Source organism: Rhinatrema bivittatum, chromosome 5 (genome assembly GCF_901001135.1).
Source record: "Rhinatrema bivittatum chromosome 5, aRhiBiv1.1, whole genome shotgun sequence".
NCBI lineage: Eukaryota > Metazoa > Chordata > Amphibia > Gymnophiona > Rhinatrematidae > Rhinatrema > Rhinatrema bivittatum.
Genome location: NC_042619.1, coordinates 243,182,155 through 243,203,337, shown reverse-complemented (window position 1 = coordinate 243,203,337; position 21,183 = coordinate 243,182,155). Strand labels below are relative to the sequence as shown.

The window sequence follows — 21,183 nt, the reverse complement described above, 5'->3', positions numbered from 1 at the left end:
AACCTGGAGTTTATAGAAGCAGTCTTTGGTTGTTTTGTTGATATGTGCCTTGAAGTTTAGCCGGTTGTCTATTATCACTCCTAAGTCTGTAACTTGTGTGGTAGGTAGGTTGGTGGGAAGAGTAGTGTTGGAGATATTGTTTTCAGGAGAGATGAGTAGGATTTCTGTCTTGGATGAGTTTAAGATGAGGTGTAGGTTGTTTACTACTTGTTTGATTTTCTGGTGGCATGTTTCCCAGTAGTCAAGAGTTTTAGAGTATGTGTCTTTGATATGGATGATGATTTCAATATCATCTGCGTAAAGGAAGTACTTTAGATTGAGGTCGGTAAGAAGTTGGCAGAGAGGAAGAAGATAGATATTAAATAGGGTCGGAGATAATCAAGAACCTTGAGGGACTCCTATGACAGAGTCAAATCTTGAGGATTCCTTGTTTTGGAGTTTAACTTTGTAACCTCTGTTATTGAGAAACGTTTTGAACCAGGATCGGACGGTGCCGCTGATTCCTATGGACGAAAGCTGGTTTAGGAGGATGGCGTGGTTGACCGTGTCGAACGCTGCGGAAAGGTCTAACAAGATCAATAGGAAAGAGTTTCCTTTGTCGAGGCCCATTAAGATATAATATTATATCTTACAGTTGTGGTTTGGATCATATTCTTTAGGTGAAGACGGTTGTCTATAATTACTCCCAGGTCTCTCACATGATTGTGGGTGAGAAGGTGTTTGTGATGGATCTGAGATGGGAGGTTTTCTTGCTTGTAGGAAATGAAGAGGAGTTTAGTTTTAGAGGCATTGAGGACCAGGTTTAGACTGTTGAGGAGATTAGTGGTGGCTTCAGCTTGTAAGCTGTTGTTCCAAAGTGCGATGGCTTTCTTAATAGATTCTGTTATGGGAATAAGAATCTGAACATCGTCTGCATAGATGTAGTGAATGAGGTTAAGACTACTTAACAGTTGGCAAAGGGGAAGGAGGAAACGGCGGGGGAAACGGCAAAGCTGCTGCCAGGGGGGGCTATAACACGCGCCGCCGGAGCGGCGGGCCACCTGCCCCCCCTGGGCCTTCCCAGCCGACACGGAGCCGGTTGCGGCGCTCCGCCGCGGAGGAAATGCGCCCTGCGGCCGTCCGGGAGGCGTTCCCCGCCCCCCCCCGCGAAAGGGGTGGGGGATGCGCCGAAACCCCCCCCCGGTCCCACCGAACCCGCCGCCGGGTTGAATCCTCCAGGCGGACTGCACGCACCTCACCCGTTTAACTCTTAACGGTTTCCCGCCCTTTTGAACTCGCTCTTGAAAGTTGTTTTCAACTTTCCCTTACGTACTTATTGATTTTATTGCTTTACTTTATTTTTTTTATTCCTGGACGGGGCCGGGGCCGTCCGGGAGGCGTTCCCCGCCCCCCCGCGAAAGGGGTGGGGGATGCGCCGAAACCACCCCCGGTCCCACCGAACCCGCCGGGTTCAATCCTCCAGGCGGACTGCACGCACCTCACCCGTTTAACTCTTAACGGTTTCCCGCCCTTTTGAACTCGCTCTTGAAAGTTGTTTTCAACTTTCCCTTACGTACTTATTGATTTTATTGCTTTACTTTATTTTTTTTATTCCTGGACGGGGCCGGGGCCGTCCGGGAGGCGTTCCCCGCCCCCCCGCGAAAGGGGTGGGGGATGCGCCGAAACCACCCCCGGTCCCACCGAACCCGCCGGGTTCAATCCTCCAGGCGGACTGCACGCACCTCACCCGTTTAACTCTTAACGGTTTCCCGCCCTTTTGAACTCGCTCTTGAAAGTTGTTTTCAACTTTCCCTTACGTACTTATTGATTTTATTGCTTTACTTTATTTTTTTTATTCCTGGACGGGGCCGGGGCCGTCCGGGAGGCGTTCCCCGCCCCCCCGCGAAAGGGGTGGGGGATGCGCCGAAACCCCCCCCGGTCCCACCGAACCCGCCGCCGGGTTGAATCCTCCAGGCGGACTGCACGCACCCCACCCGTTTAACTCTTAACGGTTTCCCGCCCTTTTGAACTCGCTCTTGAAAGTTATTTTCAACTTTCCCTTACGTACTTATTGATTTTATTTATTTATTTTATTTATTTATACCGGCATTGCATCCGCTGTAGGCTTCCCTGGTCGGTCTTGTGCATTTGAATAAACGGAGAGGAATTTGTAGGTCGATAATGGTGTGTTGGTGAATGATTTTTTATATCAAGGTGATGGATTTGTAAATGACTCTGAACTGAATTGGTAACCAGTGGAGGTCTTTTAGGACTGGGGAAATGTGGCCTCCTTTCCTAGTGTTTGTTAGTAGACGGGCTGCTGCGTTTTCAACCATTTGGAGTGGTTTCGTGTATGAGGAAGGGAGTCCAAGTAATGTAGAGTTGCAGTAGTAGAAAATGAGGGCTTGGAGGATGGTTCTGAAGTGTTTGGCGTGGAAGAGTGGTCTTATCCTTTTTTAAACTTGCAGTTTATAGAAGCAGTCTTTGGTGGTTTTATTGGGGGGCCACTACCGGCCTAACACCGTCCGCCGGCTGATCCTCCATCAGAAGGACTTGGGCCCCCGAGCGGCGCTGGGGAGCCGGTCTTCCGTATGCCACATTTCCCGCGCCCGCCGGACAGGCGGGGATTCGGCGCTGGGCTCTTCCCTCTTCACTCGCCATTACTGAGGGAATCCTGGTTAGTTTCTTTTCCTCCACAGCTTGTGTCCCTAGGTGGACCCTGCGGGTCGGTACGGCAAGAGCGGTATTCAAACAGCAAGCAATGGGGTATGAAAATACAGACCCCTGTGTACTTACTTGGTATAGGTTTTGCTAGGAGTAAGAATTTGTTGAGGATAATGTCAGTTTCTTAATAAGATCTCATGCTTTGACTGTTGAGGAGATTAGTGATGGCTTGTAAGCTGTTGTTCCAAAGTGCGATGGCTTTGTTAATAGATTCTGTTATGGGAATAAGAATCTGAACATCGTCTGCATAGATGTAGTGAATGAGGTTGACTACTTAACAGTTGGCAAAGGGGAAGGAGGAAACGGCGGGGGAAACGGCGAAGCTGCTGCCGGGGGGGGGGGGGGCAATAACACGCGCCGGAAATGGTATTTAACCTTAGATGGAGTTTACCACCCACTTTGGCCTGCATTCCCAAACAAACAGACTACGAGAAAACCCGGTCCCGGAGCGCCGGGGGCCGCTACCGGCCTAACACCGTCCGCGGGCTGAGGCTTGATGAGAAGGACTTGGGGCCCCGAGCGGCGCCAGAGAGGCGATCTTCCGTACGCCACATTTCCCGCGTCCGCCGGACGAGCGGGGATTCGGCGCTGGGCTCTTCCCTCTTCACTCGCCGTTACGGAGGGAATCCTGGTTAGTTTCTTTTCCTCCACGGCTTGTGTCCATAGGTGGGATTGACCTCTGTCCTAGAATGATGTGCCTCTTCATCCAGGCCTAGTGTTCCTACTGGTGTTTTAAGTCCATTGCTGTGCCTGCCTGTTCATCCAGACCTTGTGTTCCCACACGTATTATTATTTCTGAGAGATCTTCCAATTCCTTTGTCATTTTCTGAAGTGCATAAGTAGGGTAGCTAAATGAGGAGAATATTGGAGGGGCGAAGTTCCATATTGAAAGCTGAGTAGCTTTACTTATCTAGTGAAAGTTTGAAGGATCAGGGAAGGCTTGTAAGAATAGCCAAGTTTGTTAATAGATTCTGTTATGGGAATAAGAATCTGAACATCGTCTGCATAGATGTAGTGAATGAGGTTAAGACAAGTTAACAGTTGCCAAAGGGGAAGGAGGAAACGCCGGGAGGGGGGGCTATAACACGCGCCGCTGGAGCAGCGGGCCACCTGCCCCCCCTGGGCCTTCCCAGCCGAACCGTAGCCGGTCGCGGCGCACCGCCGCAGAGGAAATGCGCCCTGCGGGGGCCGGGGGCCGTCCGGGAGGCGTTCCCCGCCCCTCCCCCACCCCCCGCGAAAGGGGTGGGGGTGGGGGATCCGCCGAAACCCCGGTCCGACCGAACCCGCCGGGTTGAATCCTGCGGGCGGACTGCACGGACCCCACCCATTTACCTCTTTACAATTTCACGCCCTCTTGAACTCCCTCTTCAAAGTTGTTTTCAACTTTCCCTTGCGGTACTTACTTATTTATTTTATTTATTTAAGGTTTTTTTATACCGGCATTCATGAAATCGTTCACATGATGTCGCTTTACAGAAAACAGGGGTGCAAAGAAAACAACCTATAACATAAATACACGTGGTGAAGAGATGCAGTTACAATTAACTGGGGCTATGAACTGGGAGTGTAAGAAATAAAGAGGGATAGAGGAGGTTAATTATATACATGTGTAGAATATAAAAATATACAAGAGTACATTACAAATATGGCGTCCAATATATACAGCTTCTGAGCTGAGAATTTATTGATGGTGTGTGTTAGGTGCAGTTCGGGAAGGCTTGCCTGAAAAGCCATGTCTTGAGTCTTTTCCGAAAGGTTAGGAGGCAAGGTTCATTTCTGAGATCTGGGGGGATGGAGTTCCATAACGGTGGACCTGCTGTGGAAAGGGCTCAATCTCTAAAGGTGCTGTGATAAGTGGTTTTGGAGGGTGGAACAAGGAGGCATCCTCTGTAGGCTTCCCTGGTCGGTCTTGTGCATTTGTATAAACGGAGAGGAATTTGTAGGTCGATTATGGTGTGTTGGTGAAAGATTTTGTATATCAAGGTGATGGATTTGTAAATGACTCTGAACTGAATTGGTAACCAGTGGAGGTCTTTTAGGACTGGGGAAATGTGGTCTCTTTTCCTAGTGTTTGTTAGTAGACGGGCTGCTGCGTTTTGAACCATTTGGAGTGGTTTTGTGTATGAGGAAGGGAGTCCAAGAAATGTAGAGTTGCAGTAGTCTAATTTGGAGAAAATGAGGGCTTGGAGGATCCTGGTTAGTGTCTTTTCCTCCGCGGCTTGTGTCCCTAGCTGTGATTGAACTCTGTCCTCGAATGATGTGCCTCTTCATCCAGGCCTTGTGTCCCTAGCTGGGATCGACCTCTGTGCTCGACTGCTGCGCCTCTTCATCCCGGCCTTGTGTTCCCACAGGTGTTTTAACTCAGTTGCTGTACCCATTCTTCCGGGCCTTGTGTTCCCACAGGTGTTTTAACTCAGTGGCGGTGCCTATTCATCCAGGCCTTGTGTTCCCACAGGTGTTTTAACTCAGTGGCTGTGCCTGTTCATCCAGGCCTTGTGTTCCCACAAGTGTTTTAACCTGGTTGCTGTGCCTGTTCATGCAGGCCTTGTGTCCCTAGCTGGAATTGACCTCTGTCCTCGAATGATGTACCTGTTCATCCAGGCCTTGTGTTCCCACACGTATTCTTATTTGTGAGAGATCCTAGGCTCCAATTCGTTTGTCATCAGCTGAAGTGCGTAAGTACAGTCTGAATTCACTAGACGCCAACGGAATTCACTAGACGCCAACGATATTCACTGGACGCCAATGTAAACACCGGGTACACACAACTCTAGGGGTGGACCCGTTCCAGGGAGTCCTTCCCTGAACAAGCATGAGGGTGGAGGTGGGCTTTACTGCACACCCACCTGACGGACCATGCCCATACCGCTGCCAATATTCTAGCATGCATCAGAAAGATGCTGGCGAGCTACCAGTGTTTTAACCTAGTTCCTGTGCCTGTTCATGCAGGCCTTGTGTCCCTAGCTGGGATTGACCTCTGTCCTCGAATGAAGTGCCTGTTCATCCAGGCCTTGTGTTCCTACTGCTGTTTTAACTCCATTGCTGTGCCTGCCTGTTCATCCAGACCTTGTATTCCCACACGTATTCTTATTTCTGAGAGATCCTCCAATTCCTTTGTCATCTGCTGAAGTGCGTAAGTACCGTCTGAATTCACTAGACGCCAACGGAATTCACTAGACGCCAACGATATTCACTGGACGCCAATGTAAACACCGGGTACACACAACTCTAGGGGTGGACCCTTTCCAGGGAGTACTTCCCTGCACAAAGGAAAGGGAACTCTCTCCTGGGCCAATTGATAAGAAAACCACAATTCTGCAGCCAAAAATAGGCTGGAAATCCTTCCCCCATTGACTTTAATGGGTGACATATGTACATATACCCAACTCATTAGATTTTTTTTATGTCCATATTGGCCGCAAGTGGGACCCACTTTCGGACATAAGAAATATGAACATAAAATTTTGCTCTGCACATCCCTAGAGGTTAGGGCTGTTCAGTCTGGAGAAGAGACAGCTGAGGGGGGATATGATAGAGGTCTTTAAAATCATGAGAGGTCTTGAACAAGTAGATGTGAATCGGTTATTTACACTTTTGGATAGAAGGACTAGGGGGCACTCCATGAAGTTAGCAAGTAGCACATTTAAAACTAATTGGAGAAAATTCTTTTTCATTCTATGTACAATTAAGCTCTGGAATTTGTTGCCAGAGGATGTGGTTAGTGCAGTTAGGGGTAGATTTTAAAAAGGTGCGTGCACATGTACACCCGATTTTATAACTTGCGTGTGCAGGCGTGCACAAGTTACAAAATCAGGGGTCGGCGCATGCAAGGGGGTGCACAATTGTGCACCTTGTGCATACCGAGCCGCGCTGCCTTTCCATGTTTCCTTCCCCCTAACCTGACCTTCCCACCCCTTCCCCTAACCTTTCTCCCCCCAGCCCTACTCTAACCCCCCCTTGTCCTTTGTCTTATCTTTTGCGCCTTCCTCCAGGCAGGCGCAAGTTGCGCACACTGGCAGGCTGCCGGCACACGATCCTCCAACACAGCGGCAATGGCTGCTCTGTCAGAGGCCTCTGGCCCTATCCCCGTCCTGTCCCTGGACCGCCCCTTTTGTAAAGCCCTGGGACTTACACATGTCCCGGGGCTTTACGCGCATCGCTGGGCCTTTTAAAAATAGGCCCGGCGCACGTAATCTTTTTAAAATCCGGCCCTTAGTGTAGCTGGGTTTAAAAAAGGTTTGGATAAGTTCTTGGAGGAGAAGTCCATTACCTGCTATTAATCAAGTTGACTTAGAAAATAACCACTGCTATTACTAGCAACGGTAACATGGAATAGACTTAGTTTTTGGGTACTTGCCAGGTTCTTATGGCCTGGATTGGCCACTGCTGGAAACAGGATGCTGGGCTTGATGGACCTTTGGTCTGACCCAATATGGCAAATCATAATTATTTATAAGTAACTCCAGTGTCATACTTACATTTTTTAACCTGAGACAGAACATAGTCTTTTGGAAATGCCATTAGAAACCAAATCAAAGAAAGAGTTCCTGCTGTGAAAACCATGCTGCAGTCACGTTTTTGAAAAATCAGTTGGACCTGACCTGCAATAGAGCAATAACTATCAATAAAATCAACACATCACTAATCATTTATAACAAATCTATTGAAAACTTTATTTTTTTGGGGGGGGGGGGGATGGGCAGGCAAGCAAGCAGATATTTCCTTGTACTCCTTGGCCTTTCATTAATTTCAGAACAAGTCCTTGTCCTGCTCACTGCCATTTATATCAGGGTATTGGGTGTCTAAAGCAAGGCGCATTGGGCCACCATTCACAGCTGTCTAGACTAGAGCAGGGGTGAGCAAACCAGGGGGATGAACCCCTGGGGGGGGGAGGGGGATTGAACAATCCTTAAGGGAAGTGCACAGGCTGCCCAGTCAGGGAAGGACAAAAGATGGCTGCATTGTTAAGTCTCAGTGAGACACTGCAAGCTCAGGAGAGAGGGAGCTGCCAGCATGCAGGGACGTTGGTCAGGGTAAGTGTTCCATGGCTTAGCCCTGAGTCGCTTTCAGTGGGCCAGGGAGAGGAGCTGTTTACTCTGCAGAAGACCTGGACATGGGAACAGCCTCTGCAGTGTTCCCCAACCCAGGAGGAGCTGCCAACCTCAGGCCTCTGCCCGGGAGGGTTTCCTGCTGCTGCTGTCGGGTCCCATACCCAGGGAGAGAGATCACAGATGTTGCCTGCTAGGGGAAAAGAAGTGACGTTAAGGAGGGGAATAGGCAAAGGGGCCAGAGAGAATAAGGAGGAGGAGAAGGGAGAATAAGGGCAAAAAGTGTAATAAAGGTGAATAAGCAAATCAAACATGAGAAAATAAAAAAAAGAGGGGCAAACTAAGAAAAATACAAAAAGAAAGAAAAATAGGAAAAATTAGTGGAAAAGCATAAAAAGTTGGGTAGGGTGGGATGGAGTTTTTCTCAGCTCCTAAAGATTTTTTTTTTTTTTTAATTTTCCAGTCGTTAGCATTGTGGTGTGTGGCCTGGGTGTGATGTGGAGTTGTGTATCTTTGTGTTTGTCTGGTGTGCTTTGGTCTTGGTGTGTGATGTGGTCTGTTTGCCTGTGTCTCGCTCTGTGTCTGGGTGCCTGTGTTTGTCTGTCTGGGTGTGTTGTATCTGTGCCTCTCTGTGTGTGTGGGTGGGTGCGTGTGTGTCTGCATTCTGTCTGGGTGTCTTTTTTCTGTCTAGTTGTGGTATGTCGGCGTCTCTCTTCCTGTCTGGGTATTGGGTTTCTGTTCTCTCTGTGGGGTGTCTTTGTCTCTCTGGGTGTCTGTGTGGATATGGGGTAATTTTGTCTGTCTCTGTGTGTGGAGTCTCTGTCTGCCTGGGAATCTGTCGGTCAGGGTGTGGGATGTCTGAGTCTGTCTGGGTATGAGGTATCCGTCTCTCTCTGTGCCTGCCTGGGTACAGGGAACTTGACTCTCTGTGCCCATGTGTGTGTGTGTGTATATGTGTGTGTGTGTGTGTGTGTGTGTGTACAGTATATATAGCAACCCATCTTTTGGGACACCAACCAATTGCATGAATGGGGAGGGTGCCGCGGATCAAAAAGCTTACCCGCCCCTGGTTTGGAGATTTTCTTCCATTTTAATTTCAGGCCCCCCCCCCCCCCCCCCCGACTCTAGGCTGAGCAGCACAAGCACACGTCCCTCCTTTGAGCCGTCCAGTGATGGTCGGGAGACTTCCAGAGCCTGTGAATGTTGCCTGCACAACACTTGCTCCAGGAGCAAGAACCCAAGCCCAGGAGTCAAATCTAAGGGGCCCCAGTGTGCCCGAGCCCCCGAACAACAGATCTTTATTGTATGGTGCGCTGCAAATGGAAAACATGCTGATGTAAAAGCTCCCTTTTTATCCTAAAGGAACTGGAAAATAGAAGCCAGCTATAATAAGCTTTAATTCATGACAAGATTTCTAGGACACATATTAGATAGATCTACATCAATCCATTTGCCCCCTTTCTTGCTTTTTGTTTGTCTTGTTCTCTTTTAAATGTGAGAATATAAATGTTCTGCCCTTTAAAAAAAAAAAATTATTATCTAGAAGCCTTTTAGAAACAAATCTGTGTCAGATATTTGGGCTAGTTCCAATAAAGGCTTCTTTTACACCGATCATCTTTTGTCTCTTTGCTTACCAGCAATATTGGATCGGCTTCCGCTTTGTTTTTTTGGGTCCAGATATTTTATAAGGCCATAACAGCCAAGTTGTGTCCTGTCTCATCCTATGAAGCAGGTGATGCTGTTTTGGCTGTAAAAAAAAAGAAATCCTAAATTTTCTAGGGCACTTGTAGCCCTCAAAGTAGCATAGCTTGTATTTTTCTTGACTCAGGAGCTGAGTCTGGTCCCATCTTGGGCTTTTGGTTGAGACTGAGAACCTGTGCATTATGGGAGGATGACCTCTACTACAGTCACAAAACTGAGCCCTGGCCAAACAGGAAGGGTTAAACCTCCCATTAGGAAAAAAAAACAACTTGTTTTTCTCAACAGTGGGACTAAAAAAATAATACTTGAAGCATTTACATGATTTATATCAAGCAACAAACATCAGAAAAAAATGAAGGACATACTGGAGCATGCTCCGTAAGTCCTACAAGAGCAGAAGATGGGTTCCATAGAAAAAGTAGCTTCTCTCTTTTTCATTTAAAATAGCACAATACATCTGTAAAATTGTATTATGAACTATGATGGAAGATTTGCATTTCTATGTAAAAACAATTTCTTGGGAGGATAAGGTATATGGGGGGGGGGGGGGGGGGGCCCATCCATCCATCCATCCATCCATCCATCCATCCATCCATCCCATAGAAGCTGATCTCACCATTGCTAATCTCACCATTAGCAACCAATTCACTAAGATAATGAGATGCAAAGTATACATGCATTCAGAGTGTCATGCTAAAGGGAGCACAGGCTTTTTAACAGGTGTATGAACTGAATCTTTAAATGCCCAAAGTGCAAAGGCCAGTTAATACAGAGGAACCTCCCTTTGACCCACACCTCTGATGAATCCCATTGACCTTTCTGGCTTCTCTGAAGCTTTACTTCCATCCTCTTGACAAATGAAAATGGTACCTTCAAGACTCACCAGTCCCGCCCTCCCATTCACTGACAAATCAAAATTTATTTATTTAGATTTATATTCCACTTTTTCAGTGTTTCAAAGTGCTTTCAGGTATTTCCCTATCCCCAGAGGGCTTGTAAACTAAGGGGTGGATTTATCAAAATGCGGTAAGTACCACATGCGATAGGAAAAGGGGCATGTTTTATGCTAATATAGTATTTATTACCTAAGTTAGCACAAATTGCCAAACCTGTTGTATTTCACCACTGGGGGACCATTTTTAATGATCCCGGATATGAGAGAGAGAGAGAGAGAGAAACTGGCCATAATATCATGGCCCATAGGTAGGTATTTGTATCCCTATGGTAGGCCCACCTAGTAACTTGAGGTGGGGATTAGGTAAGAATGTAGGGGGTTAGGGGCCACTTTGACATTCTACGTGATACCTACGAACAGAACAGTGGTCTCTTGTGAAGATTTGCTGGCCTTCGGAGTGAGGAAACTCACTCCAAGATGAGATTTGGGCAATGTTCTCTCAACCTAGCTTGATGTTACCCAGGTAGAGAGTCCATCAAGCTAGGTTGAGAGAACCTTGCCCAAATCTCATCTTGGAGTGAGTTTCCTCACTCCGAAGGCCAGCAAATCTTCACAAGAGACCACTGTTCTGTTCGTAGGTATCACGTAGAATGTCAAAGTGGCCCCTAACCCCCACCTCGAGTTACTAGGTGGGCCTACCATAGGGATACAAATACCTACCTATGGGCCATGATATTATGGCCAGTCTCTCTCTCTCTCTCTCTCTCTCTCTCTCTCTCTCTCTCTCTCTCTCTCTCTCTCTCTCTCTCTCTCTCTCTCTCTCTCTCTCTCTCTCTCTCTCATCAGACTTACAGGAGACATCACAAATGGCAATGAAACCAGTGTAGTTAAAATTGGCATTACAGCTGTGCAATAGCTCTTCACAGACAGGCTAACCCAGCCCACTCTCTGCCCCTAACTCCTCCTATTTTCAGAATTTGCATTGCACCATACTATCGCATGCATTAATGGGGCTTTTCACATGCAAAAACACCTTATCGCATTTTGAAAAATGACCCCCTAAGTTTGTAGCTGAGGTAATGGAGGGTAAAATGACCTGCCCAAGGTCACAAGGAGTGACAGCAGGATTTGAACACTGGGCTCCTGGTTCATTGCCTACCGCTCTAACCACTAGGCTACTCCTCATGGTGAGTTAGGGTCCTTCTAACTATGAAACATCATCACTGGGGCTCCATCACTCCCTCCAACCCTACCCCATGACTATAAAATTTCTCTCCTTCACCCACTCCCATCCCAGCTCCCCAAAATAATTAAAAAATATTTTTGCTCAGTAGTTTTCTCATGTTTCTTTTGGCTTCCAGTTCAATCAGAACAGGGATTGGGATCTGGTGCCAGGAGCTCCTTTTGCAACTACCTGGGGATTTCCTCCCCCCCCCCCCCCCCATTTGATATCCCTTCCACCTCATTTAGGCCAGACATTGCAATATCAGTACTTGGCTTGGGGGCCACATGCCAGGGTGTGTTCTGGAACCCTGCAATCATAGGTCCTAAGTTTGGCCACTGGGTGTCACTGTTGTGCAATGGCTGGTATTCCTTCACTGCAGGGGCTGTAAACACCACCTCCACTGCATCCTCAGCCTTGATCAGCTCAGAGGCACAGAGCCCTAGGCTTGGGATTGAACCTGTCATCTTCATGACTGTGCACAGCACTACCAGTGAGCCACCGGACTAGCCCATTTAAGGCAATTTTGATGGTAGAGCACCAAGTCTTATATCTCTGCATTCTGAGATATTTTCTCTAGAAATTAAAAAAATCCCCTTTTATAGGTGAAGCCTTGATTTTGCCTTTCTGCCCATGCTCTATGATTTCCTTGTTATAACAGATCAGTTATGCCTGGTTGAAACCTCTATAATTATTTAATTTAGTGGGTGAAGTATAAAACCCAAAATCTGGCTTCTCCTGAAATCATGTTTTTTTGTTAACTTGTTGGCGTGTCCATGAGTAATTGCTGTTTTTTGAAAGCGCCACTCTGTTGTGATGGGATTAAACCAGATACCATGACCAAAAAAAATATTTTCCACTGTTGTCTCAGCAGCAGACAGCCAGAACTCTGTCAGTCTGCAAAAAGTCACGATTCTGCAGTCAACAGAAGCTTCCGCAGTCATCAGTTTGCCACAACAAGTTCTCTCACCCAATCCTTCACTGTTCTCTTATCTAAGTAGTAACACACTGTTTCCTTCTCTAAAAGAGAATGAAGTGCTGCCTCCCCTCTAGGTTAGATAGTCAATTGGTCCTGAGGTAGCGACTTTATCTCTATGCTTCTGTTTACACGTCTGTAACCATACAATCGCAGAGCTCCTTCTGCATCTTCCCCCTAAAAGGCTTACATACAGTCCAGACTTTGGAAATGAGTTCCCAGGCCATCCACCCCAGAGGTAGCTGCATGCTTAAATGTTATTATGATGTAGAGATGTGAATCGTGTGCCAGATCGTCTTAACGATCAGATTCGGCTTGGGGGGGGGGGGTGGAATCTGATCGTTAAGATATGTGAATTGGAATCGTTTCCGATTCCAATTCACATCGCAAATTTTTTTTTTAGGGAGGCCCGCGCCGCTAAAAAAAAAAAACCCACCCGACCCTTTAAATCGACCCCCCCAAAACCTTTTAAAGTTACCTGGTGGTCCAGGGGGGCCTCGGGGAAAGATTTCCCGTTCCCAGGCATCAGCTGTTCTAAAAAAAAAAAATGGCTCCGATGCCCCTTTGCCCTTACCATGTGACAGGGTATCCGTGCCATTGGCCGGCCCCTGTCACATGGTAGGAGCACTGGATGGCCGGCGCTTTCCTCGAGGCCCCCCTGGATCTCTCCTCTCCCCGAGGCCCCCCTGGATCTCTCCCCGAGGCCCCCCTGGACCACCAGGTAACTTTAAAAGGTTTTGGGGGGTCGGGAAGGGGGGGTCGATTTAAAGGGTCGGGCGGGGTTTTTTTTTTTTAGCGGCGCGGGCCTCCCTAAAAAAAAATATTAGCGATGGGTCGGGTCGATTTAAAGGGTCGGGTGGGTTTTTTTTTTATCGGGCCATCGGCGCCATTTTAATTAGTGGCAGCCAAAATGGCGCCGATGGCCCGAGAGCAGGAGATCACACTGGGACCCCCCCCCCCCCACTGGACCACCAGGTAACTTAACATTTGGGGGGGGTTCGGGAGGGTGGGGGAGGGTAAGGAATTGGTTTTAAAGGGTCGGGGTGGGTTTAGGGGTTGTTTTGGTGTGCCGGTTTTCCCGCGCCCTATTTAACGATACAATACAAATGCCCCTGACGATAAATCGGGGGCATTTGTATTGTATTGTGCACTCTAACGATTTAGGACAATTTTAAAATTATCTGACGATAATTTTAATCGTTCAAAAACGATTCACATCCCTATTATGATGTAGCACATTGTAAGCCTGTTCGGGGAAAAAAAAAGGCATTACAGAAACTTACAAATACTAGTGATAATATATCAATTATGGGAATGTGCTGTCATTTTAAAGCAACGTGAAAACGCCAGGGATATCTGTTTCATCATTTTGTGTCATTTCCCATCCAAAATGATGCAAAACAACCTAAGAAGATTGGGTTTTGTATATTTTTAAAGTGTATAAAAGTAGTTTAGTATGCTCTATTAGCAAAGTAGGCAGGCTGTAAGAAAGAACACGTGTTGTATAAATTTAGCTAGCATTAAAATGAAGCGAGCCAAACGATGTACAGGGCAAACAAAATGATAGACATCCTAAATCTGAAATAAACCAGCATAATGATGCAAAACATTTTTTTCTATACACCCCTAATATATTATTATTATGATTGTTAGCATTAATAATTACTCAGCAGCTTTTATTATTTGAGAATTTGAATCCAGAATGAAGCCACCTTGCAGTTTATTACTTAAAGTTATAAAACCAACTAGTAACAGAAAAAAACAATAGTTTTTCATTTGTGAAAGGAACAAGTAATTGTAACTGGATTTTGTATCATACCTCAACATTGGCAGTGCTAATAAATAGGATAATTTAATACTCTGCCTTACCTTGTGTGAGTGGGTGCAGAGGAGTGAGCGATTACAGAGAGCTTTATGCTGGCAGCTAATCCCAGTAATATAGCTGATAGACCTTCCTAGAAGCATGCTCATATGTGCACATTTCCTTCACAATAAATGAGAAATGGTGCAAGACTGGTAAGCTGAGGCAATTTTTTCTAGCCCTCCTCAGAACTTCCTCACACGCTTCTCTCCCTCATCTACATGCACATGCACACTAACACAGACTCATGCCCACACACAACCACACAGACGTCTCTCCCTCTTACAAACACACATGCATACTCAGACATTTCTATCCCTCTTCCAAATGGTATCCTCCAATAAGAGAGAGCAGGAAAGGGCGAAGATCAAAGAGGCTTCAATAAAAGAGCGCCGCAAAGAAAGGCGCGGCTTAATAAAAGCGACAATGAAGAACGGCGAACCTCATAACGGTGATGAGATTATAGGCCCGTGCTAATATGGGCGCCTCTAATGGTGAATAATTAGAGGCACCCAAATTCATCACTGCCTTTATTAGCACGGGCCTTTTTTAATCTCATCGCCGTTATGAGGTTTGCCGTTCTTCATCGTCACTTTTATTAAGCCGTGCCTTTTTTCGCAGTGCCCTTTTATTGAAGCCGTTTTTGATCTTCGCCCTTTTCTGCTCGCCCTTATTGAAGTAAACCCTTCCAAATACATATGCACAAACACACACTTCTCTCCCTCTTCTGCATTCGCATGCACGCTAACACACACACATACCCTCCACACACACTTCTCTCCCTTTTTTCCAAATTCACATGCACACTCAGACATTTCTCTCCCTCTTCCAAATACATAGGCATACTCATGCATTCTCTTTACCCTGAACCTACCAGTGACAACAGACATTTCCAGGCCTCCTGGATTTCCTTCTCCTTCTTTCCATCGAACTCGGCTGTGGGATTGTTTCCCGTTTCCTTCGGCCCCACAGAGCTGACCAATCTGGTCTGCATTCCTTCCACCATGTGGGGCCCATGCAGCCCCTGATTTCTCTTCCACCACTGGGGTCGAATGCTCCTCCTCTTCCCTCTCCTGTGTGTGTGCAGCCCAAGCATCTTTTCCTTCCAGGTCCCGATTCTGCACTAGCACCTGGAGTTTTCGGATGCTGGCCCAGAGATCAGGAAATTCCTTTAGAATTCTGGAGTCTCCGGACCAAATCCAGAAAATTCCCAGGTATGATCATATTGATGTGGATGGAACTGCCATCTCCCCTTGGTAAGATGGTTCACAGCACCTCCTCTTTTTCCCATGCTCTCTGCATTTCAGTTGCTTTAATATTATTTTTGACATAAAGAGCTACTCCTCCCCTGTCTGCTATCTCTGTCATTCCTAAACAGATTATAGCCTGGCATGGCCACATCCTATTCCTGGGAATCATTAAACCATGTCTTCATAACAACAACAATATCTAAGTTTGCCTCCACCATTAGGATGTGCAGATCTGGAACTTTATTGCTTAGACTGCAAGCATTTGTGCTTATAGCTTTCTGTCTATTTTTTCTTGGTTTGCCTATACCTATATAGTCTCATATCTGCTGCCTCCTACCCTGCTGCTGAAGAGTGAACTATTAAGATGATTTCTTTTGCCATTTTCCCATTGTCTTCATGCGCTTGTCGGAGATGACATCCCAAATCCATCCACTTCCATCCACCACTCCTGGCCTCTAGTTTAAACGTTTGTCAATGTATGTTCTGAATATTTCTTTTAGGATCTTTTTGCTTGCCACAGAAAGATGTAGGCCATTTTTTTTTCAGTATAGCTTTATGTTGTTCCACAAGCCAAAGGCGAGTCCAGCATCCACAATTTTATCCACTGAAAGTCAGCCTTTTTTATGGTCCGTCTTGCTTATATGGAAGATGGCTCTTTTTTTCCCTCTCTATTTTGAAGTGCTCACACAGAGCCCAATTTTCAAAAGCTTAGTCAGTACTTAGGCGCATGAGTCTGAAAGTTAGGAGCCTTAACAAATTAAAAATGAACAGATTTTATACATTTGAGTTCTCTGGATGCCTGAGTTTAAGTGCCAGACCAAGCAGATGTCCCAGGCATGGATTCATTCTGGATGTATGCTTAATTTTGCAAAATGATAGACATTCAGATTATCTAATTCTGGACCATGTTATCAAGCATATAAGTATGAAAGTGTTTTCTTTGGGAGAGTTTTATTTTTTTTTATTTTCTATTGTCAATTTATACTTATGTAATGCCCCCATGCCAAATTACCTGGGTCTGAGATCAATCTGGCAGGAGCTCCCCTCAGGCAGACTCTGTCCGTCCTTTTGTTCTTGGTGCCTGGTGCCTCCATCTAGGGAAGAAGGTGTTAATGGATGGGATTTCCTTTCCTTCACCCCAGAAAAACAGCTGGGACTGTGAACAGGTCTGGCAGTATTTAAAAATATATACAAATTTATTACACTGTATCCGATTAGACTTATTAGACTGTATTACTATGTAACTATGTACATTGCTGCAGGATATCAAACAGCACATTTATCTGCTCAAGAATATCAGTCTCAGACTATGCAACTGTAGACATTTCTACAAGACAGCAAGTACATTTAGCTATATGAGGGTGTTAGTCCCCACAGAATACCATCATGTAGAATATGAAGGACATCAAATACCGGTATCCCCCCTCCTTTACCCCAGGTCTCACCATGTGAAGAAATGCAACTGAGCTGGTGGGTACTGCTGGTCAAGGAAAGCGGAAAATACATTGCGTCTGAACTACATCTGCAATCTCCTCTGCTCCACCTCTGCACCATTCTACTGACAGATCCGCGTCCTCCTGGAAGACCCAATTCCATCTCCTGATCCGCTGCTGGAGGCTGCAACTTCCTGGAGCCCCAACTCCACCTGCTGATTCAGAGCTGGAGTCCACACCCTCCTAGGGACATGATTTCCTCTCCTGATCTGAGGCTGGGGGGGGGGGGGGTTCCCTGTTATTCTGGAAGAGGCAATACTACCTCCTGATCAGCCACTGGGGTCTGCACCCTCCTGGGGGACCCAACTTTGCCTTCCAATCAGTCACTGGGCTCCACACCCTCCTAGGGGACCCAACATCACCTCCCAATTAGCTGCTGGGATCCCTGTTTTCCTGGGGGACCCAACCTTACCTCCCAATCAGCTGCTGGGATCCCAGTTCTCCTGGGGGGCCCAACCTTACCTCCCAATCTGCCGCTGAGATCTTCGCACTCTTGAGGGATCCAATGTTGCCTCACAATCAGCTGCTGGGGTCCATGACTTGCTGGAGGACCCAACTTTGCCTCCCAATCAGCTGCTGGGGTCCCTGTCCTCCTGGAAGATCCACTGTCACCTGTGTACAGCCAGCATCCTTAGGCTTTTTTTCCTCAGTGGAAAGGATTTCCTTTGCTTGGATTTATATCTTAATTAGATTCATGGCTTGCTTATTGATCATTGATTATGGCTAGTAGACCCAAGCCCATGACCAGTATTTGCTGTTACCCAGCCTGGAGAGACCACCTCCTTTCAGCCACAAAGGCTAAGACCCAAGCAGGAATATGGAAAAAGATTAAGTGCAGGCTCTTTCATCCTACCACCTATTTTCTTTTCTGTTCTGAGAACCAGGTTCCCAAGGGTTCTGCCCCCCCCCCCCCCTCTCCCCTATCCATTCAGGATGAAAATCTGTTTGTTTGATAGGACTGATTTTCAGTACATTTTCTATACAAATCCCTCATTCAGGCAGAGTTCTGCAATTTAGGACTTTGCCATTATGTGTGAAGTGATATTTCTCTGTAAGTCAGTAGCAGTAGTCAGGGGGATGTCACATGCAATCCCCTAACCAGGTTCTTATGGCCTGGATTGGCCTCTGTTGGAAACAGGATGCTGGGTTTGATGAACCCTTGGTCTGACCCAGCATGGCAAGTTCTTATGTTCTTAGTCATTTAATTACCTTCACAGTAGGGGGTCTGATAACTTTTTCGGTTTTTCTCTGATTTCCACCCTGGTGGCTCATGTTACATTGCTGCATTGCCTTTTCTCCTGTTGCAGCTCATTTCAATGGTAGCATGCTCTTTCTTCCCTTCCTGGGACGGGGGGGTTTCACTTACTTTATAGATAAAGATTTGTATTACTTGACTGCACGGATTTTAAACATATCTTTTGAGTTTTACAAGTGTCTTATTAATTCGCACGCAGCCTCTGCTATGTCCATTTGGATATTAGAAATGTTTTGTATTTGTGATTTATTTCCTCTTACTTCATGTATTAATCATATTTCTTGATTCAGATCTTTTCTTTTCCATTTCTATATAATCCATTCTTACATTTTTTTATTCGCCACAATATTAAGATTAGAATTAAACTATTGTTTGCTATTCTTTTACTTATTAATACAAAATATAAATGTTTTTTTTTTATCTAAGCTCTCTACCTTCTATCTCCATCGCTTAGTGAACCACAATCCGCCATCTTCCCCTTTCAGTTCCTCCCCATCTCCCACTGTCTGTTTTCCCTTCTCAGTCTTTCCTTTTCATCTTGCTCCCCAGGCCCAGTGCAACTGGGTGTGCATACCATGCATTTGTATGGGGCGGCATTACCTAGAGGGGGAACGGTGGGAGCAGGAGAGGTTGTGGGACTGCTGGAGGAGCCCAACCCTCTGGTGGCCAAAAGAAGAGGAGATGCTGCGGGCAGTGTTCCCTTTAAGCTGCTCATGTCTGTGCCCACATCCGACATTTCCCGTTGGCACACACATCTTCCCCTCCTCCCCAGCACAGGAAGGCCAGCAGGGCCATGATGGAGCTCATCCCACTATGGCCTGAAGTGAAGAGGAGGCTGGCAGGGGCCATGGTAGAGCTCATCCCACCATGGACTGAAGAGAAGAGGAGACCACATGTCTGAGGACATGTGTATGTGTTTGTGTCTATCTGGTTGAGAGCCTGTGTGTGTATGTGTGTGAGAGCCTGAGTGCATGTGCATGGGGTTGTCTGTGTGAGAAGCCCTTGTGTGTGTGTGTTTGTGTGAGAGTCTGTGTGCATATGTATGTGTGAGAGCCTATGTGTTTGTGTGAGAGCCTTTGTGTCTGTGTGTGTCCATGTGAGAGCCTGTATATATGTGTGTGTGTGTATGAGAGACAGCCTGTGTACATGAATGTGTGTCTGTCTGAGAGCCTGTGTGCATGTGTATGTCTGTGTGAGAGCCTTTGTGCTTGTGCATGTATTTCTGAGTACATGTCTGTGCATGAGAGAGCCTATGTGTCACATATGGACTCTCACATGCATACACACACACACAGGCTCACAGCCACCGGGTATGTAAACCGTGCAATTGCATGGGGCGGCACTCCCGGGAGAGTAGTGGGGGCCAGGACAGGGAGCAGCGAGAGGCCTATGTAGCCGCCGGTGGACCCCACCTCACCAGCAGCGGAAGAATGCAGAGGCTCGTGTAATCACTGGCAGCAGCAGAAGAAAATGGGAGCTTGTTCTGCGATTCCTCCTTGGGTGCTACCAGCCCCGTGGTACTCAACACTCGCAGTGCTAGCACTTCCTGTATGGCCATCTCATGATGCACAAGATGAGCATACAGGAAGTGCTAGCGGTACGAGTGCTGAGTACAGGCCCAGAGCCACCGGGTGTGCAAACCGTGCAATTGCACAGGGCAGCACACCCAGGGGGTCGGCACTGGGAGCATAGAGACCCTCACTTCCGCTGATGGACCCGATCCCACTGGCGGTGGAAGAAGCAGGAAGCCCTTGTGGCCATTTGTGGACCCCATCCCTTTGACGGCAGAAGAAGCAGAAGTCGACCCGGAACAGAAGACAAAGTCCGTCTTTCAGCTCCTCTTCAAGTGCTGGCCCTGCATTATTGAAAAAAGGGGATAGATGCCAAAAGTCTTATAAAATTCCTTTATTGAAGTGGAGACACAAGGGTAGCCCGACTCTGGCCGAGTTTCGCCGTCTGAAAACGGCTGCCTCAGGGGCTTACATATATTCTCTTGTATTCACAATTTAGATTCAAGTGAATTGAATATGGAAGGTCATATAAACCACTATATGACCAACAACAGTATTGAATCTTTTGAACGCATTCACGGAAGAATCTCCACTCGGGCGGTCAAACATTTCAGACGGCGAAACTCGGCCAGAGTCGGGCTACCCTTGTGTCTCCACTTCAATAAAGGAATTTTATAAGACTTTTGGCATCTATCCCCTTTTTTCATCCTGACGGCTATTATAGATCGCCTTCCTTTGTGTTTTTTGGGTCCCGCATTATTGAACACTCGCATAAGAATCATCTTTCTATGCAAGGAAATACCTACAGTACCTGAATGTAAACCGATGTGATATCTCAGATCGAATGTCGGTATATAAAAAATAATAAATAAATAAAATAAATAAATGTGCAACAAATCCTGCGCTCTCCAAAGAAACGAGGTACTGAGTGATAGCAGCAGCAAGGGAGACTCGTGGACCCTGCCTGCATAGAAGTTGTGTGTGAATGTGTATGAAGGAAGCCTGCCCGGTGGGGGAATGGGTGTGAATGTGTGTGAATGAAGCCCGCCTGGGGGGATGTGTGTGCGTGCGTGTGTGTGTGTGTGTGAATGGGACCCTTCCCTGGGGGAATGGGTAAGTGTGTGTGAGAATTGGAGCCTGCCTGAGGTGGGAGGGTGGCTGGGTGTGAATGGGTGTCTGTCTTGGATGGGTGGATGTGAATATCTGCTTGGGGGGGGAGAGATGGGTGTGTTGTGTGTGAATGGGAACCTGTCTTGGGGGAGGGTGAA

At 46.8% G+C, this 21,183-nt stretch overlaps 1 protein-coding gene across 1 annotated transcript in view; it reads right to left on the bottom strand.

Moving 5' to 3' along the window:
* LOC115091573 (interleukin-5 receptor subunit alpha-like) overlaps nucleotides 1–14,479 on the bottom strand; it is a 77,193-nt gene extending 62,714 nt beyond the window's left edge. The window contains exons 1-2 of the mRNA XM_029601752.1: nucleotides 14,415–14,479; nucleotides 7,182–7,304 (exon numbers count right to left, since the gene is read on the bottom strand). Of these exons, the coding sequence (XP_029457612.1) occupies nucleotides 7,182–7,266 (85 nt within the window). The 5' untranslated portion in view covers nucleotides 7,267–7,304; nucleotides 14,415–14,479. The remainder of the gene's footprint in view (nucleotides 1–7,181; nucleotides 7,305–14,414) is intronic.
* Between the last annotated feature and the right edge of the window lie 6,704 nt (nucleotides 14,480–21,183).